At 44.6% G+C, this 25,014-nt stretch overlaps 1 protein-coding gene across 3 annotated transcripts in view; it reads left to right on the forward strand.

Annotated features, from left to right (window-relative positions):
- Nucleotides 1–22,653, forward strand: part of SMARCAL1 (SWI/SNF related, matrix associated, actin dependent regulator of chromatin, subfamily a like 1) — a 60,630-nt gene extending 37,977 nt beyond the window's left edge. For all 3 annotated transcript variants that reach the window (XM_032354742.1, XM_032354741.1, XM_032354740.1), the window contains exons 13-18: nt 5,851–5,921; nt 9,236–9,338; nt 16,664–16,846; nt 17,924–18,024; nt 18,939–19,035; nt 21,722–22,653. In XM_032354742.1, coding sequence (XP_032210633.1) covers nt 5,851–5,921; nt 9,236–9,338; nt 16,664–16,846; nt 17,924–18,024; nt 18,939–19,035; nt 21,722–21,961 — 795 coding nt within the window. In that variant the 3' untranslated portion in view covers nt 21,962–22,653. The remainder of the gene's footprint in view (nt 1–5,850; nt 5,922–9,235; nt 9,339–16,663; nt 16,847–17,923; nt 18,025–18,938; nt 19,036–21,721) is intronic.
- The last annotated feature ends 2,361 nt before the right edge of the window (nt 22,654–25,014 follow it).

Consider the following 25,014-nt stretch of genomic DNA (forward strand, 5'->3'; position numbering starts at 1 on the left):
TTGATAGATGGTCATAAAAATAAACCCCATGGCAACTGTAGAATGGTGATGTATATTCAGAATGCCCCAAAGAGAACTGGAATTTATGTGTGGTGTTTTTGGGGAATGCCTTAAAGCCTAGTAACTGTTACTCAGTCTAGTAACAGCTAGAAATTAGTTCTAGGAATATTTGTTACATATGTTAACCTTCTTTTAACATTTTTTTAAAAGATTTTATTTATTTATTTGACAGACAGAGATCAGAAGTAGGCAGAGAGGCAGGCAGCGAGAGAGGAGGAAGCAGGCTTCCCACTGAGCAGAGAGCCCGATATGGTGCTCGATCCCTGGACTCTGGGATCATGACCTGAGCCGAAGGCAGAGGCTTTAACCCACTGAGCCACCCAGGCAACACTAACCTTCTTTAAATCGAAATAACAAATTGACACTTATATAACAAAAGTAGGGTTTTCAAACCCTCTTAGCCCTTAATCCTTATTATAGTCGTTTATGGTTGGCAAGGAGCTAGTGTCCCCATTTCATGGAAGAGGGACGCTAGGGCCCACAGAGAATGTGATTTCCTCAGTCGTACAGCTGCTCCATGGCAGAACTGAGGCTGTAACCAAGCCTGTTACCCTCCATTTTAAGGTCTTAACACTATGGGGGTTTTATCTTTTCAAAACACTTTTGTATCTGTCTTTCGTGTCACACTGTGCTAAGTGCGGTAAAGTAATTTATACCAGCTCCATTTCTGTCCTTTTGGGATGAAACCTTGCCGTTTTCATTGCCAAGAAAATAACAGTCATTGACATTTTTTGACATTATCATAAAGCATTATCTGGGCTTGTTATTACCCTGTATAAAGACAGTTACATCAAGATGAGATTCCAGCCTTCTGGGAGAGCACAAAATAAATAAGAATGACAAGAGACAGAACGCGTGGGGTTTTTTTATGTTATTTTACCATGTTATGAGCAAGACCACTGGGTAACTTTTAAGAAACAAGAGCGTAGGGTAGAAGATGCACTTATAAGTTGTCAAGCTGTACGTAGTTTATGGTGTATTACATATAATAATCTGGGTAGTCTGGAGGAAGTGAGCAGGTATAATCTCTTTGCTGTGGGGTTTTCTAACAGTATTCCCCAGTACTGGTATGGAGAACACGGACCAGTGGTTCTCAAACTGTATTTCAGGAGAACACGAGCAGAAGCAGGTCTTCTGTTGGTAAAATCACTGTTGGTGTACCATCTTTTTCTAATTTCTAGAGATAAAAATTCAATTAATGGAAATTCTTTTTTTTTCCTTAGATTTATTTATTATTAGAGAGTGAGGGCTGGGGAGAGGGACAGAGGGGGAGGGAGAATGAGAATCCCAAGCAGACTCTCTGCTGAGGACAGAGCCCAACATGGGGCTTGATCTCACAACTCTGAGATCAGGACCTGAGCTGAAATCAAGGGTCGGCCACTCAACCGACTAAGCCACCCCTACCCCTGAATGGAAATCCTTTTTCTCAGTTTTAAGCTTTTCCTTATAATTCTCTTAAATCTGTTATGTCTACTAGCTGTTCCCACAAGTGAACTCTGCCATCAGGAAAACCAGTGAACAAGTATAGCAAATACAATATTAATGGGAAAAATTCAGATGTGGGATATTTTTAGGTGCAAAGATCTGAATGTTTATAATTATTTTACACTTTAATTGCTTGTGTGTGTGGTGGAAGTAAGCCTATCGGTATTTCGTGGAATTCCCCAGAGGATCCCCTCACCTCTCCCTGGTCTCCCTCCCAAACTAGGCAGAGGCCAGCCAGTGTAGACCACAGAAAAAGGGGTCAGTGGGCATTGAAACTGAAGAGGAACAGTGTATTGAGTGGCCAGGGGGCAGCTGCAAATTGTGCAATGTAGCGCAAAAGGTGTGGGAATTTTTAACTCAGTGCAGCAAGGTTTGAAAGCATTTTTAAAATTTTTTTGCCAATTTATATAGTTCCTTCCCTTAGGTTAGGGAGCTCTTTTTAAAGATGATTTCAGATGCAACCTGGAGTTTGATTGCTGAGTTTATAGGCAATAATGTGAAATTTACTAGGCTAAACCATGGAAGTCAGGAATGTTGGGTATTTTTATAGCTTCCAGTAGCTATGTAAATCCCCTAAATTCTTTGGGATATTTTGATATTTTCCTAACCTAGAAAGGGGAGCCATAATGTGCCTCGTAGGCGTGGCGCTGGAGAAGTCCCCAAGGGCAGCATAAGTCGCTCTGAGTCCCTCCTGCTGGGTGATTGTTCTCTCTGCTTCTTCATCCCGGAGTCATACACTGTTGTGCAGATTATGAAAAACCTCGATTGCAGTGGAATTCAAGACTCCAGCAGAGAAAAAGAGTCTTGAGCTCTTCTCAGCCCAGTTCTTGGAAGTTGCTGTTTTCTTGGCATCTTGGGAAAATTAGGAGTTGGTTTCTAAAAGAGAGAAACTGAGTCAGTACTGATGACCTGCGGTGTGATGCTGAAGCCAGATACTAGATTCTTTCCGATAAGTCCTTAATAAATTGGTTCCCTTTTGTGTTCTTTAATGTCAGTTCATTTTTATGATCCAACATCCAAGTAGAAAATGAATTTCGGAGCTTTGCCCTTTGGACCGCCAGAACCTTTCTTCCTCCAAAGCCGCTGATGTAGTACATCTGTCTGCTGTGGATCTGATCGGAGGCAACACCCTCCCTGAATTCAGGATGGGGAGCTGGTGTCAGCTGGGAGTCAAGCCAGGTGGCCCTTGACACCCCTTCCAGTGGGGTGTCACCCCTTCCACTGGGGACTGGCTGTGAAGTCCTGAGTTGAAAAAGCGAAAATGGAGGTTGGTGGTTTTATGGTTTTAGGCAAGTCAGGAAAGCCTGTGAATCTACAGAAAGTTGCCCCTCCCACTTTTAAGTTACTTTGTAGCCCCAAGTTTCCCTGCCGAGTTGCTGGTGGTGGTGGTCCCAGTGCAGCACTGCTGAAATGGGCAATTCTTCCTTCCTTCATACCTTCCCATCTGGAGGAAGACATTTTTTCAAAAGCTTTTAATCACAGAAGCCAAGGTGAAGCGGCCCATTTATAAAATATAATGTACAAAGAAAGCTCTTTCTTATTTTCAGCCTAAATAATAGCTATCTCTTCACAGGCTAAGAAAAGCTGACTCTAATCCTCTTTTGTCTATAGTAATTTTTTGATCAGCAAGACCAGGAACAGAAAAATAGAACAAGTCCGTGCAGACTTCTGGTGACAGTATCAGTTCACCCTTCTGCTGTTCGACAATGCATTCAAATTCCAGCAGAAAAAATAAATTCAAAACCCCAGTGGATCTAATTTAATAAAAGCCTGGGAACAAAGAACACAGGTTATTTGAAATTTCCTGGCCCGTGGCTGGCAAAAGAAGTGAGATCATTAATGCAGTAGTATTGTGTCTACTCAGTTTTGGGTTATTTTTTTTTTTAAGATAAAACTGTTGATCTCTCCTACATTAAAATAGCTGTCTATTGCATAAAATCTGAAAGGTGAAGAAAAGTACTTAAACATCAACTAAGTGTTTCTTATTGCTATTCTGTGAACAAGAGTCACCTGTCTTTTATATCATATAATTTTGGCATCTGTCATTTGGGTAGTTTTTCTATAAAATGTATGTATATTTTGCTTTAAACTGTGCATTATTTATGTATATACTTATACATAGATACAGGTATAATTTATGTATATAATAGTAACATTTATAGAAGCAGAATTGAGGGCGCCTGGGTGGCTCAGTGGGTTGAGCCTCTGCCTTCAGCTCAGGTCATGATCTCAGGGTCCTGGGATCGAGCCCCGCATCGGGCTCTCTGCTAAGCAGGGAGCCCGCTTCCTCCTCTCTCTCTCTCTCTGCCTGCCTCTCTGCCTACATGTGATCTCTGTCAAATAAATAAATAAAATCTTTAAAAAATAAATAAATAAAAGCAGAATTGATACCCTATAAACATCTATCAGGCGGGGAGGAAAACCATTTACAAAACTCCATCCTGAACACTTCTCTGTGTTGTTAAATATTCCTTTTAAGCACAATATGTGTTTTTCTCCCATGGCCATATTAGAATTATGCCAGTAATTTTGAGTTGGACATCTGGGTTATCAGCTCCCAATTCGAAGTAACCAGACACTGAGAAAGCAGCTTCCATAGGAATTTATGAAGACGGACTGTATGGTGAGGGTAGACGTGAAGGAGTGAGTTGCTCTGCCCCAGGGCTGGGCACACTTGGAAGCATCCCCACAGGTGCCCGCCAGACCGACCCTGCAGCTGAGTGTGATCGCGGATTTGCTCCCCAGACCTGATCCGCACTCAGTGGCTAATCTCAAACAGGGAGGTTTCTCAGCATTCTTTCCGCCGATCGCCCATCTGTTTGTTCCACCCTCTCCTTCTCTGCTTAGCAGGTGTGGAGGGAGCGAGTGAGGGTGAGAGGGAAAGACCTCACGGGAGCAGGGGCCATCTCCGAAGGGCACAGGAGTCAGTGTGAAGACAGGACAGCTCTCCTTGAGGCATGCCCAGTGCGGGTGAGGTCAGCGCCGGGGAGCCTGGCTCTGTCCCTTTGGTGTATCCTACCAGGGAGCGCATTATGTTAGAGGGCCTGGCCTGCTATGAGGGACCCTTAAAGGAGACGTGAATGCACCCAGGATGTCTGTGAGCCCTTCGTGCAGAAGGGAAGAGTCATGTGTGTCCAGAGCTTCATCAGAGTCTACACTGGGTCTGTAGCCGAGAAAGAGTTTAAGACACACTGTCATGGGGTTGCATCTCCAACAAGAGTTCTCAGGAGAGTTCAGCTGGACCTCTGTCACAAGGCAGCCACCACCGCTACACAACAATGACATGGCCCCACTAGCCTGGCGGTGGCCCCCCAGCTTCCTGTGGTTGCAGGTTATCTTCCTTGTTTCTCGTCAGGTCCTCGAGGAAAGACACTGGTGGGAGGCGGGAAGCCATTTGGACCAAGCATCCTGTCCCACCACCTGTGGTGTCTGTTGTTTAAGGTGCAGCCTGGCTACACAGCCACGGATCTTACAACCGTGGGCTCCCTTCTATGTTACATGAAGGAGCTATCGTGTCAGTCAGTGGCCTCACCGGGGCAGATGCTCACAGGGGCATCTGTAATCCACACTTGCTAGTGGAAGGAGAGAGCCACGCTACCAGTGATGGTAAGGGTGTCTGTCATCTCTGGGGGCGCAGAGTGATAGTAAATGTTTTCTCATAATATTGTGAAACTGTCTGCGTGTCTCCTGTGCCTGTGTCCTTGACTAGTATTTATTTAGATGCCAACTGTAAAGAAAACGTGGTTTCTTCTCCTGGAAGGTCAATGACCTAACATGGGAGCCAGGCCTAAAGACACGTGAATAATGGGTTTGAGATGTTACTAGAAGAGACTAGTTGGGGTCAGTTGGAAATGATTCAGTAAGTCTTGGACAGAAGGAAGCTTCGTCAGTTGGGTATGAACACAACGTGGTAGAAGAAAAAGGGGCGGCAGAAAGCAGGTTGGGCCAGTGTCGTGTGTAAGCTGTCAGCCGGCTGTAGGAAGTGGTTCACAGCATTTCAGCTGATCCTCTGGGCCTGTGTGGATGGCTGAGATGCTTTTCCTGAGGGTTCTCATGTTGCTGGTCTCACTGGCTGTTCTCAGCAGTTCCTGGGAGATGACAGGGTACCTGCACCGCCGTGTCTCCAGTGACACTAAAGTTTCTACAGCTTCCGTAGCTTGACTCAACTGAGTGGATAAGTCAGGGTCTCCCAGCTCCGATAACTGGCATTGGGATTTGTAAAGCTCCAGGCGGTGATAGTTACAATAGCTCATCCCAAGGCTCACAGACTGGGAGACTTTCAACCCGAGACTTCTCTTTCTACAGAAACGGCAGCAGAAAGAAGCCCTCCTTCTCTTCTTCAACAGAACAGCTGAAGCTAAAATCCCATCTGTCATGTAAGTGGCCACCAAGTGTCGACTTTTCCCTCCCACACTCTGTCTCTCTCTCGTCTTTAAAAAGAAATACCTATTACCTTAATCTGCCAGAATGGCTTTGCTGCTCTGCAAGAAAGGATCAGAGCCTAGAATTCTAGCTGCCTTTGGTATAAAGTTCAGGACAGCGTAGCCTCCTCAGCCACAGAGCAAGGCCTGTCACGGGAGCACTGCCAGTCAAGTTTGGGGTCCCCAAGAGCTCCTGTCTTAACCAGTAGTCTAGAGCTGCCGCCACTTACAAGGAGGGTAGTGCTGGCCTAACACTAAAGTGAGCTTTTCCCCTTAGTAGGAAACCTGTGGGCATTTGCCTAGAGACACAAGTGTGGAGTTTCATGGAAGACCAAGAAGGCTGCCTTATGGGGAGTCCCTGGTGTTCTCCAAAGACTTCATGTCTCAGCCATTATTTACCTACATAAAAAGGCAACTGTCAAAGTTTGTTCAAAAGATACGGGCAAGGGGCCGTTGTCACACTGAGGTTTTCCTTCCGCCTTCTAAACTAAGGCTGAAGTCATAATTCCTCTTCTTAAATGTATTCACTGATTTGAAAAATTGTCTGCCTTTCTCAAAGAAAGGAAAAACCCACTCATGTTCAAATATTCACTGTGGTAGAAACTTGAGGCAATTCTCATGACGTGCATTTGCCTGATTTTTTATTGTTTAACATTCATGTGAGACTCTGGCAGGATAATGGTCCAAGTGATTTAATTACAATGAAAATGAATTTAGCGTGGGTTGAGCGGTGCCAGCTTGGCTGTGGGGACCAAGATATGTGGATAAATTGAGACACACGCAGCCTATCCCACCCTCTCACTCAGCCTCCAGATCCCCCAGCCTCTCCGGCCTCTCCCTCTGCACCCCTAAATACAGTAAGAGAGTGCGCTCACCACATGATTCAAATCTAAGATCCCCACACCCCAGAAAGTCTGCTGAATGTTGGCCAGCTCTCCTTCACCCTCGGGGCACTGCCCTTCTCATTTATGAGACAGTTAGGAGACTAATGAACTCCAGATGTGGTTTTACAACCTGGAAACTTCTCTCTCCAGAACTCATCAACCAACCAACCCATTGCCCCCACCAACCCATTTCTCATGAGCTGCTGAAAAACAGATGGCAAGGGTGTGATCCTTTTCCCTCACCCTCTCTGCTCATGACCTACAAAATTCAGGGTCTACTGAGTGCTGGGCCCAGAACCACCCATTTCTCTTAGAAATTTTAAATCTGGCCATTCCGTCACCTCATAAATAAACTTGGGTGCTATGTTGTTTTAGTGTGTATAGGCTGCTGTAACAAAAATACCATACACTGAGTGGCTTGAGCAACAGAATTTTTTTCTCACACTTCTAGAGGCTGAAAAATCCAAGGTCAAGGCAGTAGCAGATGTGGTATCGGGTGGGGACCCTCTTCCTGGCTTGCAGACAGCCATCTTTGCCCTGTCCTCCTTGACAGAAGGGGCGAGGGTGCTCTTTGGGCTGTGGAGGGGTCTCTGATAAGGACATTGATTTCATTCATGAGGGCTCTGCCTGTGTGACCTTACCCCTTCCCAAAGGTCTCATCTTATAATAACCTCACCTTGGGGTTATTATTTCAACAAGATATTGGGGGGGGGGAGTAAAATTCCATCTATAACATACTTTTTCAAAATTCCGTGATAAATAGTATAATGCTTTCTAATTTCCAACCAGTTGTGACATCTGCTAACTCATTTCACACTTATAGCCTCTTTATGAGATCAGTCAAGTAAGTCGAACTGGCCCCATTTTTAAAAAATGCAGAAACCGAGTAAATTTCATGTATATCTCTGGGCCTCAGAGTCACATAACTCTTAAGTGGAAATTAGATTATAAATCTTAAAACCCCAGTTTCCTCTGCTAATTGTTTTTCTTCCTCTTTTTGCTGTCTTCATTTGTTTTCATTTTAATGGGCATCTTTTGATATAAAAGCCAGTGGTATTGTAATAGGCAGATATTTCCAGCCTGGTAACTTAGGGACTCGGGGAGGATAGGAATAAAAAGCCACATCTGAGATGCAGAGGGGAGAGAGGAACTAGGAAGACTGGGACCTGTAGTTGTTAATGAGCTGTCCAACTTGATTTTATGGCCTCGTGACTTTTTGATGCTGTAGCAATAAACTTTCTTGCTTATATCATGGCAAATTTTATGTCTCTCAAACTAATTAAAGTAGATTCTATTAGTACCAACTATTCAAAGATTGAACTCAAATCCATTCCCTGGTTGGCCATAGTGTTGCTTGAAAATAACTCTTAGATGCTTAGAGGACGGGTCACCACCTGCCTGACAGGAAACCTTTGAGATTTGTCCTTCTCCAAGGAGGGTAGTGTCTGTTCTGTGCCCAGACACACCCAAGTGTGAGGATCACCTCGGGCCAAGTGAGTCCTTCTTGTCAAATGCAGTGACTATATCCTGGACCTACCGTTTGTGTCCAAGGAGGCTTACCTGCCCATTACCTGTGTGGGAACAGTGACCTGTCCTGGGATTGTGAACCTCCTGCAGGGCCTTAATCCCAGGGAAGCCATCAGAGTCTGACTGGGTGATCCCCACCCCTTCCAGGGCCTGGCATAGCTGCCCTCCTTCAAGGCCATGGCTAAAGATGGGGGTTGGAAGTCAAGAAAAAACAGTAAATCAAGGGGAGTATGAAGAGCAAGCAAATAAGGTTCTTCGCTCCATCTTCTTTGCCACAGAAAAAAGTTCCCTTACCACCGATTTAGCAGGTGGCCCTGTAGCTTGCCATGCACTGTGTAAGGGAGCTGGGGAGCTTTCCCCGAGTATCTCCTCAGTACTATTACTTATGCTTCAATATTACACTTCCAGAAATTTGATTACTGTCTAAAGTCCCGTAATTGCCTGCCTAGACATTTTCAATTCTTAGACGACATTTCAATTTGTATTGAAAACACATTACATTGATAGTAGCAGCGAAAGTGAAAACTGGTACGTATCTTCTGTGATCCCAGATGGTAAGAAACTTTCAGTAACATATCAGAGACACATAAAAAGGAACAATACTTTGATTTATCTGCACATGGGAGATGACTTAAAAGCAGGGAAGAACTCTTTCTGCACAGAGCAGCTCCTAATTTGGCTGCTGCTACTCAGGTGACTTGGCCTGAGGGGAAGGGGGGTGAGAGGTCAGCTCTCAGAGAAAGAGGGAAAGGGCAGGGGAGAGCAGCTACCTCGAAGGAGTCTGGTAAAGATGCAGTGGAATAATTTCAGCTGGACAAGTATATGTTAAATTTATTGTGCTCTCATTGTCCGACGCAGTGAATATATCCTGGACCTCCTGGAAAGTGGGAGAGAGAAGTTTCTAGTGTTCGCACACCACAGAATAGTCCTGAGTGCAATTACAACAGAGCTTGAGAGAAAGGTAAGCTCCCTTTGAAATTCAACACAGGATGCTTCTGTTGTTTGTGTGTCGGATGCTGAGTTGTCCTGAGCAGGTTGAGGGCAGGTCTGAACCAAAGAAGTGAGGTGATGTTTCCAGAAACATTGCTGAGGACTTCCCAAAGAATTCTCGCTTGTAGAACCACACTAGGGTCAGAATACTTCCCAGCAGTGTCCTTGAACGTCATCCTTGCCCTCTACAGATAGGGCTGGAGCCTTGCTTTAAAAACAAGGATCCACTGCAGGGCACCTGGGTGGCTCAGTGGGTTAAAGCCTCTGCCTTCGGCTCAGGTCATGATCCCAGAACACGTTCTAGGATGGAGCCCCACATCTGGCTCTCTGCTCAGCTCTCTCTTCCTCCTCTCTCTCTGCCTGCCTCTCTGCCTATTTGTGATCTCTGTCAAATAAATAAGTAAAATTAAAAAAAAAAAAAAAAAAACACCACAAGGATCCGCTGGGACCAGGGGCTCTTTCATGACTCTGTAAATAAGTACAAGATTGTCAAAAAAGGAGGTAGCAGAAATTCTCTTGTGTGGAAACAAGTATTTGCGTGAATACCCTCCTGTCTTCCTCTTGTTCTTCCTTAGCACCATCAAAGTGGCTTTATTAGTTCTACATGGGCTACATGCAGACTTCAGTACAGAGTTTGTGTTCCTTACTACATTGAATGAAAAATATCCAGAAAGATTTCCAAGGATGTTCATTAAAACGAAACACATCAAATAAACAAAACTTGTGAATTTGTAACAGTTATGGAAATGTTGCCCAATCTTCACCAGTTTCTCCATGTAGAATTAAATCAGGACAGTTTAAACACATTGTATTTTTACCTCCCTTTTCATTTTTGGTTAAATTTAGGACCATAAATTGCTTTTTTTTTTAAAGGTTTTTTATTTATTTATTCGACAGAGAGAGAGGTCACAAGTAGGCAGAGAGAGAGGAGGAAGCAGGTTCCCTGCTGAGCAGAGAGCCTGATGCGGGGCTCCATCCCAGGACCCTGAGAGCATGACCTGAGCTGAAGGCAGAGGCTTAAACCCACTGAGCCACCCAGGTGCCCCATAAATTGCTTTTCAACTTCCTTCATCTTTTACTACATTTTATGCAGTCAATCTTTCTTTCTTAACTTCTTTCTTTCAGAGAAAGCGTGTGTGAAAATGCGTGCAGTAGGGGAGGGGCAGAGGGAGAGGAAGAGAGAGAATCTGAATGCAGAGCCTGAGATGGGGGGCTCGATCCCATGACCCTGAGGTCATGACCCAAGCCAAAATCAAGAACTGGTAGCTTGGGGTGCCTGGGATCGAGTCCCACATCTGGCTCTCTGCTCAGCAGGGAGACTGCTTCCTCCTCTCTCTCTGCCTGCCTCTCTGCCTACTTGTGATCTCTCTCTGTCAGATAAATAAATAAAATCTTGGAAAAAAAAAAAAAAAGAACTGGTAGCTTTACCGACTGAGCCACCTGGGCACCCCTGTAATGTTTCAAACATAGAGAGGAGTATAGAGAAACATACAGCAGGCACTTACATGTTCTCCACCCAGATTTAATAAATTAAGTGTTTTGCTATATTTATTTCAAAGTGTGTATGTTAAGTAATAACATACTTGGGCCCCTCTGCAGCCCTCTAACTCATTCTCTGTCCTCCCCACCAGATGTAGCCACTGTCCCCAGTCCTTTTCTCCATGTTGTCATATTTTATTCTAAAAGTATGTATTCTTAATATATAGTCTCCTCTATGTATTTAACATACATAAATGGCAGCGTAGTGTGAGTATCCTGAAATTTGCCTTTTCGCTCAATGTTATTTTTGAGATTTTTCCGTGTAGTATTATAGCTATAGATCATTCGCCATAACTGCAGAATAGGATCTCATCAGGTAACTGTAGCATAGTTTATCCATTCTCCTGGTGAGAGACATGGAATTTTACTTCCAGTTTTTGCTGTTATATGAATACTGTCACATACATGTGTGTACGTGCACACATACACGCATGTGTATGCATGTGGGCATGTCCAGGCGTGATGTTGCATAACCATTGGATAGGCTTGTCTTCAGCTCTACCGGGTATTGTCAGATTTCTCTGCAAGGTGTGGTAATTCACTTTTGTAATCGCACCAGCAGCATTTGGAAATTCCTGGTGTCCTGAGCGCTCACTAACAGTATTATCAGACTTTTTACTTTTGCCAAGCCAGTGAAATGAAATCTCAGCTCATTCTTATTTTACTTTGCATTTCCCTGACTACCACTCACAGTTGTGTCTTTTTGTATGTTTAGTAGTGATTTCAGGGTGTCTTCTATAGATATTCTGCCTGTTTTCCTGTTAGATGATCTTTCTCTTACTGATTGAGAAATATTCTTTATAAGTTTTGGGTATCTATCAGTTAACAATATTTTCTTTTCGTTTCGTTGAAGTTTTATTGAGCAAAGTTTAATTTTTGCTTTAGTTGTTATAAATGAATTGCATTTCAAGTTTATTAGTTTTTCCTATATGGTTTTTAATTTTTATGAATGAGTTAAGAAATCTTTCCTTACGTAAGGTCATAAAGATTTTCTCCTGTGATTTTTTTTTTTTCCTGAGAATTTCAGAGGTGGTTCATTAATACACCTGGGTTTGAATTTTGTATATGCTGTGATCCAGGAAGCCAGCCAATGGAATTAAAAGCTATAATCCCTGGGGGCGCCTGGGTGGTTCAGTGGGTTAAAGCCTCTGCCTTCGGCTCAGGTCATGATCCCAGGGTCCTGGGATCGAGCCCCGCATCGGGCTCTCTGCTCAGCAGGGAGCCTGCTTCTCCATCTCTCTCTGCCTGTCTCTCTGCCTACTTGCGATCTGTCTGTCAAATAAATAAATAAAATCTTTAAAAAAAAAAAAAAAAGCTATAATCCCTGGAAAGGAAAAATCAGAGCTGTCACTATATTCAAGCAACTCAATACAGTTAATTAGAAAACTATCAAAATGCATAAGAGTTTAATACGGTGCCTAGATTCCAAATAAATATACTAAAATAAATAGCTTTTTTAATGTACCAGTTATAACTAATTAGTAAATACAGTGGAAAACAAGATCAAATTCAGAGCAGCAAAAACATATAAAGCACCTAATAGTAACCTCACCAAAAAGAGTGTAGAGACTGATGGGTTGGAGGGACTTGGGCCATGCTCCAGTGCAAACACTGTAAAATACTGGTCCTTCCCAAATGAATTTGTAGGTCTAACTCAATTCAAATAAAAATGCCAATTGGGTATTTTAAGGAAAGGAACCTTATATTATTATGCTAAAGGAGTCTCAAAAATTGAGGAGAGCTATCTAAGACAACTTTGAAAAACAAGAAAAATGTTGATAGACTTGTGCCTCCAGATATTAAAATCTGTTATAAAATTCAGCCATGCTAGTCCAAGAAATGGTGGTCAGAAGGGTGGAATAGAATGGATAGCCCTCTTTAGTATTAATAACTCTTTAGTTGAATAGCCCTGTAGTATTTTTAAAAAGTATAATCAAGGAGTCATCAAAAATTAGGCTTAATTTATTCAACAAATAAAGTTTGGGTAATTGACTAAGTAATTGAGTGGAATACTTAAATGAAACTCAGCTTCACTATTTATTAAATTTCAGACAAACCAAAGCTCATTAAGACCATAAAGCGTTAGAAGAAACTATAGATGAATGTATAGCTGATCACTGGGTGGGGAATGACTTTCTACACATAAAAACAGTGAAAGAAATCACAAAGGAAAAAATTGACTTAAATTACCTAGAACTATGGATCTGTTCTTTCACATATACACACAGTGGCTAGACCATGGGGGGTTTTCATACATTTGGTACCTTTTCTCGGCAATTTGGCATAACTTAAGGCACTCAAATTTTTCCAAGCTCCTCTTCTAGGAACTTATCCTAAGGAAATAATGAGACCAAAGATTTATTTATAAGATTAGTGATGTTATTATTTATAATATCAAATAATTAGAAACCTAAATGTTTGTCAGTAGGTATTCTGTTAAATAAGAGCCTGTTCAGCCATAAAACATAATAATGTAGGTCCATCGTTCTTAACTTCGTGGAGATCACAGCAGCCTTTAAGAACCTGAGATGAGAAACTTCAACTCCACTGAAAATCAAATAAATGAAAATTAGCCTGTCACATCAGCAGAGGTTTTATAAATGTGCAGCGCTTAGCATAATCCCCTCCGGTTCCATCCATGTTGATGCAAATGGTGGGTATTCATCTTTTCTGATGGTTGAGTAATATTCCATTGTGTATATGGACCACATCTTCTTTATCCATTTGCCTGGTGAAGGGCATCCCGGCTCTTTCTACAGTTTGGCTATTGTGGACATTGCTGCTATGAATATTGGGGTACAGATGGCCCTTCTTTTCACTACATCTGTATCTTTGGGGTAAATACCCATTAGTGCAATCGCTGGGTCATAGAGTAGCTCTATTTTTAACTTTTTGAGGAACCTCAACACTGTTTTCAAAATGGCTGCACCAACTTGCATTTCCACCAACAGTGTAAGGGGTTCCCCTTCTCCACATCCTCCCCAACATTTGTTTCTTGCCTTGTCAGTCTTTGCCATTCTAACTGGTGTAAGATGGTATCTCAATGTGGTTTTGATTTGAATTTCCCTTATGGATAGTGATGTTGAGCATTTTTCATGTGTCTGTTAGCCATTCGTATGTCTTCTTTGGAGAAGTATCTGTCCATGTCTTCTGCCCATTTTTTGACTTAATTATCTATTTTTGGGGTGTTGAGTGAAATAAGTCAAGCAGAGGAAGACAATTATTGTATGGTTTCACTTATATGTAGAACATAAGGAATAGCATGGAGAACATTAGGAGAAGGAAGGGAAAAATGAAGTGGGAATAATCAGAGGGAGAGATGAACCATGAGAGACTATGGACTCCAGGAAATGAACTGAGGGTTTCAGAGGGGAGGTGAGTGGGGGGATGGGTTAGCCTGGTGATAGATATTAAGGAGGGCACGTATTGCATGGAGCACTGGGTGTTATAAACAAACAATGAATCGTGGAATTATGTATCAAAAACTAATGACGTACTATATGGTGATTAACATAATGTAATAAAAAATAAATCTTTCTAGAAGATTTGGGAAAAAATGTGCAGCCCTTACCATTGATAACAGTGCAGCAAGCTGGACATGCTCAGACATTACTTATTGGAAAGCAATTTGGCGATAATATCAGGATCCTTAAATTAAGTCTCTCCCTTTGTCATAGTACTTTGATTTTTAGTAGTGTAGTCTAAGGAAATAACCAAATATGGGCAAAGAACCATGAGCATGTTTATTTTAATCCATCTTTTAAAAACGTTTTAATTCTGATAGCTTTATAGAGATATACTTGGCAGGCAATGAATTGCATGTGGAGTATAGTTTGGTAAGAAGACAGTGAAGGGGCATCTGGGTGGCTCAAGATCTGACTCTTGATCTTAGCTCAGATCTTGATCTCAGACTTGTGAGTTCAAGCCCATAGTGAATGTGTCTGCTGGCCTCAGGAGTTTCCTTGGGCCCTCTGAAATCCCTCCCATTTCTCCATGCCCTCCCATCTCCAGGCCATCACAGATCTGCTCTGTCACTCTAAACTAATTTGCATTTTTAGAGCTCTATATAAATGTGGAATGATTCAGTGTGTACTTTTTTTAAAATTTGATTTCTCTTAACATACTCTGAGATTCATATCTGTTATTGCACATGTCATCATTTCATTCCTTCTTACTGCTGAGTAATATTCTGTTGTATGCATATACCATGATTTTTATCCATTCACCTGTTGATGGGTGTTCGCCAGCTCATCTTTTTTTAGTGAAAATGAAGCACCTGGATGGCTCAGTTGGTTAAGCTTCTGACTCTTGGTTTCAGCTTGGGTCATGATCTCAGGGTTGTGAGATCAAGCCCCCCGTCTCTGTGATCAGCAGGACATTCTCTTCAGATTCTCTCCTTCTGCCCTTCTCCCCACTCATACTCTTTCTCTCTCTCTCTCAAATAAATCTTTAAAAAACAAAAAAGAATCTCCAAAATATGAAGAAATACACAAATGGATAAATTATATTGTTGCCACATAATGAAATATAAGGATGTTAATAAATATGTTTTAGAAAACCTTAATAATTTTGCTTATTTACAACATAGTGTTTATTGGAGAAAACCAGGATATAAAACTTTGTGTTTAAAAGATTATCACACACATTGAGAAGAGAGCACCTGGCAGAAATAGATCGGTGATAGAGGTGCCTGCGTGGCTCAGTGTGTTAAGCATCTGCCTTCAGCTCAGGTTGTTAAAAGGGCCACAGAAGAATCCTTTTGGTGTTAGAACTGGTCAGTGTCTCTTTTTTATTTTTTCTTTCTTTCTTTGTTTCTTTCTTTCTTTTTTATTTTTTTTTTAAAGGTTTTATTTATTTGCTTGACAGAGAGAATGAGCACAAGCAGAGCAAGGAGAGAGGCAGAGGGAGAAGGAGAAGCAGGCTGAGCAGGGAGCCCAATGCGATTCAGTGCTCGAACTTAGGGCCCTGGGATCATGACCTGAGCTGAAGGTAGACGCTTAACTGACTGAGCCACCTAGGCACCCCTTTTCTTTTCTTTTTAAAGATTTTATTTATTTATTTGACAGGCAGAGATCACAAGTAGGCAGAGAGACAGGCAGAGAGGGAGGGGGAAGCAGGCTCCCTGCTGAGCAGAGAGCCTGATGCGGGACTCAATCCCAGGACCCTGGGATCATGACCTGAGCGGAAGGCAGAGGCTTTAACCCACTGAGCCACCCAGGCACCCCTTTTCTTTTTTTAAGTGAGCTCTGTGCCCAACACAGGTCTTGAGCTCACAGCCCTAAGATCGGGAGTCACATTCTCTCCTGACTGAGCCAGCCAGGTGCCCCTTAACTTTTCAGTGTCTTGTCTGTGACAGAAATTCCTAGGACATGAGTGATAACACTGGTAGGATACACACATATGAGTTGAAGTAAAACAGGACATCTGAATAAGACTGGTACATCATATCAAAGTTCATTTCCTGGTTGTGATACACTGTAGTTTCACAATATGGTACCACTGGGGGAAAGTGGGCCCAACGTGCAAGGAATCTCTGCATGTTTGCTTAAACAAATGGGAATCTGCAAGTCTCTCAACAGAAATTTCCATTGGAAATGAGAAGACAAACAGCTCCGAAAGCAGGGTCAAGGGAGGAATCGTTGCTGTGGCAGGTCGGAGCCAGAACGGCAGCGTGGCTGTGTCCACAGAGCCGCAGCTGCTGAGCCCCCCCTCCCCGCCTTGGTGCTGCCCACCTCCGTTCCCTCCTTGTCCCCGCAGCACGTGCCGCACATCCGCATTGACGGCTCGACTTCCTCCGCTGACCGCGAGGACCTGTGCCAGCAGTTCCAGCTGTTCGAGAAGCACGCCGTGGCCGTGCTGTCCATCACCGCAGCCAACATGGGCCTCACCTTCACCTCAGCTGACCTGGTGGTGTTTGCGGAGCTGTTCTGGAATCCAGGGGTAAGGGACGCAGGGGACTTGAATACCCCAGGTACGTAGGCGCGTGGTTGTGGGGCGGAAGGCCCGGGTGTCAGTCGGGCAGACAGGGTTTCCAGGAGCTGTCCCCAGCACCAGTTTTGTCTTCTGGCCTTTTCTGCTTGGCTTCAGAAACGTGTTTCTACTTCCCACGGGTCAGTCTTTAAAGAAGTAAGGACTCGCACATGTGGTTGTCTGGTTATTAGATGTTCATGGCAGTCTCCTAGGTAGTAGGATTATTGACTCCATCTTATGAAGGGAATACTGAGGCTTTTGAAGGCCAGGAGGAATCTCAGGAGGCATCCTTCTGTGAGGAAATGGGGGCATAACAGCTCGAGTGCACAGCTGTCCCCGAAGGGGAGCCTGTGGCCACAGCAGCCGCAGCCCAGGTCTCTGGCCTTCCAGCCCGTGGGTTTGTATTAACCGTCACTGTGAGCTGCTTAGCCAATGCGGCCAGTGGGCAACTGCCCGCCGTGGGGGTTCCACTGGCCTTATCTCCTGAGCGGAGAGCTGTGACAGCAGATATGTCATTGGCCACACAGGGTGCTGTTTCGTGATGGGTGGACTTCGAGGCTGAAGGCATATATAGTAGAAACAATGCTTTTGGGCCTTGTTATTTATTACAGGGCTTACCATGTTAAAGAGCCACCTGACCCCTAATCATCCATGACGTCTCCCTCAGTTCTTTAGAAGGTCATGGTTTCTGTTCCAGTGAGAAGAGCGGAGGCGTGCCGGGCTTCTGTCATTTGCCATCAGCACGGCCTCCTAGCAGAGTCAGCGCTGGCTGTTCGTTCCTCCCGGCACTTAGTGCTGTGCCCACTGCTGGCTGGCTGCAGGTTCTAGTTCCCCCAGAACTTGCATTTGGTTTGGTTTGGTTTTCTCTTGTGTTCAGTGGCAGCTTGTTCGGAGGTAGAGGCTCTCAACCTGCTGACTTGGGGCATGGAGTGAAGTCCTCTGAGGAGGGATGGTGTGCTGGGCTCAGGGGCAGGGGGCTGTGTGCTATGCTAGCTGGAGCCCTTTCAGGCCTTGGCCCGTACACATCGTGATTCCCGGACCCCGCAGGTACTGCTCCAGGCAGAGGACCGGGTACACCGAATCGGACAGTCGAGCTCCGTGAGCATCCACTACCTCGTGGCAAGAGGCACAGCTGACGACTACCTCTGGTATGGCTGGCCACGGGGATGGTGCGGGGGTTGACACCAGTGATCTATTTCCTTCACTCCCTAACGTCTTCCGCTCTTGCTGATGTCTTCAGGGCCCTGTGCGGAGGAGCCAGGAGTCATGCCCTTCCCCTTGCAGCCGTGAGCATGCCGCGCCCCCTTCCCAGCATTCACTCATGGCTTGCTGGGTGCATGAGGATGAAGGCGATGTGACTCCTTTCCCACTGGCCTGAGACAAGGGGGAGGGGGGAGCCGATGGTGAGGAAACATAGGTGCAGGTTTGCTCATAAGACACTCTGTCCTGCCCATGAAGGCATTGCTGAGACACGGTGATGTCTCCCTCTGCCCCTTTATGCCGTGTGTTGGTACATAAGGCCATCCTACAGGGCTGCTGCTGACATTTGGGAGAAAGTGGCTCCCTGTGGGCCATGTAGTGCTTCCAGATTCATGTCTGGTACCTAAGCAAAAAGATCTCCAAATGCTCCTTCCCAATCCCATTTACCCCTTCCTGATTCTAAGTTTCTTGACTATCTCGTTAGTTTCCACTACTCACCTGTCTCCAGCTTTATGACTAAGGGGTCTTACCTTTGCCACATGTGTTGGTTTTTCCTACTCCCGCATCTTTGAATTTGTGGATTTGTTCACTGGGCCCTGGTTGAGAATTTTGTTGTAATGAGACTTTTGTTTTCTCTACATCTTCCAGTAGAAAGAATTTTGAACCTGATTGACTCAAACCCTAAATTGGTTTGTAGCCGAGAGGAGGCAAATATTTGAGGTTGGGCATTGGCGCCTTGAGAGCTGCAAAGAAGTGGAACAGCATGCCTCCGCCCCATAAACACAGGGAGGGGGATTTCCTTTTAATCAGCCCCCTGGCTCTGTGCAGCTTGTATTCATTGCGGCGCCTTTGTCCTCAACAGGCCCCTAATTCAAGAGAAGATTAAAGTTCTGGGTGAGGCCGGACTTTCTGAGACCAATTTTTCAGAAACGACAGAAGCTACTAATTACTTCTACAAGGTAACACCAGCAAATGGCTTCTTGCCCCTGGCTGGCGGGTGGGGGGTGGAGCATTAAGTTGTCCACTCAGCCCTTGGGTCCCTGGAGAGAAGGTGTGGGTCATTCCTGTGGATCTCACTCAGTCTTATGCAGAAAAGCAGCTTTACTGCAGCTCGTCTGGAAACCAAAATGTCTTCTCATGGAACTGCCCAGAATCAGAGTCTGAGTGAAATCAGCAAAATCTTCGAGTGACAGGAAGACAAGAGTCTGAGGATTTGATCTTTCATTTACAGTGAGGAAGCAACTAAATGCTTCCTTCCAGAAGTAATTATTGAGATAAAAAAGACTCAGAAGTCATATTTTTATTTATTTATTTATTTTAGTTCTTATTTAAGTAACCTTTACAGCCAGTGTGGGGCTTGAGCTCATGACCCTCAGATCAAACGTTGCAGGTTCCTCCAGCTGAGCCAGGCACCCCCAGAGATCATATTTTTTTAATGTAGAATATAAATTATCATCCTAGATGTAAAGAGTTAATAAGCTAATTGTGAAACAACCTTATTTTTAAGCTTTTTAAAGAACTCTCTAATTCAGTTGAATGATAAATATTTTCACAGAGCCTAGGTTATTATGTGCCCTTTTGAAAGCAAGGAACCTTATTTTTAAAGGATTCTCAACCTTCTCAAACTCAGTAATGAGTTTATTTAGAACTCATTTATTTACCCTTACCCTCACTCTGAATTAGTTAAGAATTTCTGCCTGAAATACAAGTACAAGATAATATAAATGCCATTTATCAAAACTTATTTTGATTAATAATTATATCTATCTTTTTATTCAAGTGGAGCTGGAAATTTCATCAACTACTAGAAAAAGAAAATGTTGCCTCTTTGGAGGAGATTAAAGCAAAAGCGGTTATGTCTCGCTGAGACAGCCTGCCTTCCCAGAGGGGAAGTGAAATACTGATCAGATCTTGGACTTTGCTTCCATTAATCAGGCATGCTCTGAAAGCACAGTATTGCCACCACCATAATCAAATGCCCTACTCAAGTGCAGGTTAACACTTATTTTACTTGGGGCAGTGTTTCCTTAACCTTGTAGTTGTTCAGACAGAGGCTGATGAGGTTAGTTCTTAGAGGAGGATGTGCAGATCACAGGAAGCTGACCTTAATGACCCTTAATACCACTCCTCGTTGGGAAGGCTGGGATCCTGAAAGGTGAGGGAGTGTTGGGTGCAGGTATATCGGGTAATCTGAAGTTCTCACAGGACTGCTCCCACAGTCAGAATTCAGGGCCCCCCATCACCAATGCGGGAGGGAGTGGGGGGCCTTCTGTTAAGGAACAGTGAAAAAGTAGAGACCAGCTGGAATGAGACCTGACTGTAAAGGGGCTGAAAAGCCAGAGAAGCTGCTTCTGCATTGATGAGGTCAACACGGGGGTGGGGGGGGAGGGTGCTCCAAGACATGACGAGAAAATCCTGTGAAAGGACAGGGAAGGGCAGAAACCAGCCCGGCAGAGGCCTGCCAGGGATTGAAATGGGGATGCACCCCTGCAAATCTGTGCAGGTGCCAAGTGTTGAAACCCGGGGAAACAGTGTGCCTGTGGAACATCATGGAGGAAACAAGACAGGAGAGGCAAACTTGCTGCCCCTTCGACGTGTGGGATAGGCTGTCGGGACGCCCTGGTGATGGCAAGCCAGGGGGAGGAGAACAATGTTGGTAGACCCTCTGTAAAATGCATTCCTTTCCTCTGAGGTCCCAGACCCCTACCTCCTTCTGCTTAGTTCAGATTGACATGTATAAGCTCATTTTGCCTGACCATCTTTGGCATTTCCACATCTGTGTGGGTTCCCTGTATGTATGCCTATTGATTTTCTCCTGTTTAAAAAAAAAAAAGTTGGCAGACCATCAAAACTAGGCTTTGTCCAAGAGAGTTGCTGGTTTGAGGATATAGGATTGAGAGGAGAGATGACATTGGTTTTTAAACTCCCATTTGTTTAAGGGAACCGCGATGTCATTTGAAACATTGAAAGCACACCTGGCATGAAAGACGGTCAGGGTTGGGAATTCACACTTGGGAGAGATCAGCAAACGGGTGATAGTGAGCCCATCGCGTGCTCTGGTTGTAGCCGCTGAGCACGATTTTAGCACTGTGCCATGGCCAACAACGCACAGAGGCGGCTGATGGGTCTTTTGATCATTGGCAGATTTTAGATAGTCAGAAACAAAAAAAAAAACGGGAATCTACTTCTCTGTATGTCTAGTATGGGTATGTTTTGCCAGCCACTCCAAAAATTAGGTGTAAGCCGTGGCTGAGCACACGGGTTTGGCAGTTGAATTCCAACCTAAGCCCTTGCTGGAGAACGGCTTTGCAGGAAATGAGAGCTTGGGAGCTACTTCAATACCGGTTTGGAAAGCTAGAAGGAAGAAGGCATTTCCAACATGAATTCTAGTTTGAGAGCAGGTTCTTTATTGCTCTCACACCATTTCTCCCCCACCACCCCCCTTTTCCTTTACTCCACGAGCAGCAGAGAAGAAACAGTGTCGGGCGGGAAGGCCGCTGTGGTCTGCGCTGGCCGTCATGCGGGACCTGATGCCATAAAACGGGCAGCCCCCACCTCCGGGTCGCCTCCCCAGCCTCAGTGGCACAGGGAGAGTTGGTGCTGGAGCCTGCCCTCCAACTTTGTTGTTTTCTCTCTCTGATGAAGGACCCAAAGCAGCAGACGATCTATGACCTCTTCCAGCAGTCCTTTGAGGAAGATGGAAGTGACTTGGAGCTCCTGGAGGCGGCGGAATCCTTTGACCCTGGAAGTGCGTCTGGTGCACCTGGAAGTGATTCTCAGGACCCGGGAGGCACACTGGATGAAATCACGTTGACGGGCAGCCCTGTGAAGAAAAGGAGATTTGAATTTTTTGATAACTTTGACAGCTTTACCTTTCCCCTATAGGCGGGGCAAAAAAAAAAAAAAAAAAAAAAAGAGGCATTTAAAAATCATGGAAATAAGACCAGGTGTTTTGTTTTTAAAGCTTGCACTCCCTTTGACGTTACAGCAGTGCTGGCGTCTGTCTGAGCCCCGCGAGTTACCAGGCCTTCCCTTTCTGATAAGGAAAGGAAATGGGCATTTCCTTTCTGGCCTTTCTGTACGGGACTGCTGGGGTCTTAATCTTAGCTTCTCTGGCTGAGAAACAGAGACAGCCATTGCAGTAGTGGAATTCGTGTTCTTGAAGTAACGTGGGGCTTCCTGTGAAACCCCTGAAATCTGGATTTTTTAAAAATATACTGTTTGGACAAATATTTGTAGAGCACCTGATACGTGCCAGGCAGCGTTCTAGGTGCTGGCAGTAATTCCCCAAAAGAGAGCAAGCTCCTACCTTTGCAGAAGTTATATCGCAGGAGAGGTAATAGTTACACATCCTTCAAAGAAAAGTAAAGTGAAGGAGGTAAGGGTTTGGAGCAGGAGGTGAAATGTTTTTCTGTCAGTCAACAGACAGTAGATGTATTTGGCTTCATGAGCGAGGTTGTCTCTGTTGGAATGACAACTCTGCTGCTGTAGGGCAGAAACAACCATAGGTAATACAGAAACAAATGATTATGGCTCTTTTCCAATAAAACTCTGTAATGGACACTGAAATTCGAATTTTCATGTGTTGTGAATTTTTTTTTTTTTATTTATTTCCAACCATTAAAAAATGTAAAAACTGTGCTTTGTCCATGGGCCATACAGAAGCCTGCAGTGGGCAGGACTTGGCCTGCAAAGCATGATTTGATAACTTCTAGTTTAGAGCGGCACCATCTAGCAGAAATATACCACAAGCCACAGATGTGATTTTAATTTTCTAAGAGTATTTTAAAAAATAAAAAATTAGTAGTATTTTCTTTAACTCATCTTTAAAACATTGTCTGGGGATGCCTGGGTGGCTCAGTTGGTTAAGCAGCTGCCTTCGGCTCAGGTCATGATCCCAGCGTCCTGGGATTGAGTCCCACATCGGGCTCCTTGCTCTGCAGGGAGCCTGCTTCTTCCTCTGACTCTGCCTTCCACTCTGTCTGCCTGTGCTTGCTCTCTCACTTGCTCTCTCTCTGACAAATAAATAAATAAAATCTTTAAAAAAAAATAAATAAATAAATAAAAAAATAAAACATTGTCTGTTCAACATATAATCACTATTAAAAACTTAGGAACTTTCTGTTACATTCTCACCTTTTTTTTCATGCTAAATCTTCAAGACCCGGTGTGTAATTGATGCTAACAGCACCTTCCAGTGTGGACTAGCTCATGTCGAGTGCTTGTTTCAAGTGCACTTGTGGCTGGTGGCTCTTGTGTTGGCCAGCACAGGTTTAGAGAGCAGGGGTATCATGTGAGATTATAGGTCATGTAAAGAATCAGATTTAATTTTGAACATGAAGCCACTGACTGGTTTTTGAACAGGGATAGGAGACAATCTGATTATATTTTAAAAGATCCCTCCAGGGGCGCCTGGGTGGCTGAGTCTGTTAAGCGGCTGACTCTTGATTTCATCTCGGGCCATGATGTCAGGGTTGTGAGATCAGGCCCATCATCGGGCTCCACTCTGGGCCTGGAGTCTGCTTGAGATTCTCCCTCTTCCTCTGCCCCTCCCCCTAGTCACGTGCACTTTCTAAAATTTAAAAAAAAAAAAAAGTCTTAAATAAATTAAGGAATGATAGATCCCTCCTATTTGTGTGCATACACTAGATCGGGAAGGATGGTCAGGGAAACAGTTTTGAGAGGAGGCTAGTGAACTACTACAGCTGACCACAGGGCAACACTGGGGTGGGGCCCAGCTGAGCAGCAGTGGGAAGGAGGTGAGAAGTGCTTGGATTGGATACATCGTGATTGTGGAGCTGAACGAGTTTGAGATGAACTGACTGAGAGGCATTTGAGATGGAGGAGTCTCTAGACCTAGGATTTGGCCTGAGCAAAGCTGTAGTGCCGTTGACTGAGATTTTTTAAAAAAGAAAAAAAAGATGAGGAAGGACAGCTAGGTTGGGCAGCAAGGCAAAATCAAGGGTTTGGTTATGGACTTGTTGAATTAGACGGAGACACCCCACCCATCGTCCCCTTCGAGAAGCTTCCTGCCCAGCTTCAGGGAGCACAAATAGCATATAGCTTCCACCCGGCCACAACCAGCAGTCCAGGGAAAGCCACTTTGTCCAGGGTTGCACCCTTCCAGGAGCAGCCCGCGTCAGTGACTGAACAAGGCGGGCACAAAGGCCGGGCCACTTGAACCCTCATGCAAGAAACCTCTCTGGGACCGTATTCACTGATGGAGCTGCCCACTGCCCTCTGGGCTGTCTGAGGCTCCAGTTTGCCTCCCTCTGCCTCCCCTCCTTCCTCTTCCTTCGCAGACATTGATCTCTGATGAACACCTTGTACCCCACACTCTGTGTTTCTCTGGCAAGACGCAAGGGGCTAGGTTATATAGGCTGTAGGATTTGGGTCTCCAGCAGGAGAAGGTCACCCCTCAAGCTGTGAATTCTACCCTCACTGGCTAGAAATGGTGTTTATAGTCTGGGACTGGATGAGACTGAGCAGGTAAAGTGGCTTTCGGGGAAAAAGTGGATCTAACTTATCCCAGAGCATGCCAACAGTTAGGGTTGGGAAGAGAAAAAAGAGGGCAAACAGCAAAGAAAAAGGAAGAAAACCAAAATGGGTGTCCGGGAGCAGGATATTTAAAAAGTGTGTCAGGGGTGCCTGGGTGGCTCGGGCTGTTAAGTGTCTGCCTTCAGCTAGGTCATGATCCCAGGGTCCTGAGATCCCGCCCCACATCAGGCTTCTTGTTCAGCAGGGAGCCTGCCTGTCACTCTGCCTGCCTCTCCCCCTGCTTGTGCGTGCGCGCGCTCTCTGACAAATAAATAAAATCTTTTTAAAAATGTGTTTCAGGAAGGAAGGAGTTGGCTGCTTTACTTGGTATCATCAAAAGACGGTGGGCCAGGGTTAAGTGAACGTTCCGAGTTAGCCCAGTTTTCTTGGCAGCAATGCAA

The sequence above is a fragment of the Mustela erminea genome, chromosome 8 (genome assembly GCF_009829155.1).
Source record: "Mustela erminea isolate mMusErm1 chromosome 8, mMusErm1.Pri, whole genome shotgun sequence".
Classification (NCBI taxonomy): domain Eukaryota; kingdom Metazoa; phylum Chordata; class Mammalia; order Carnivora; family Mustelidae; genus Mustela; species Mustela erminea.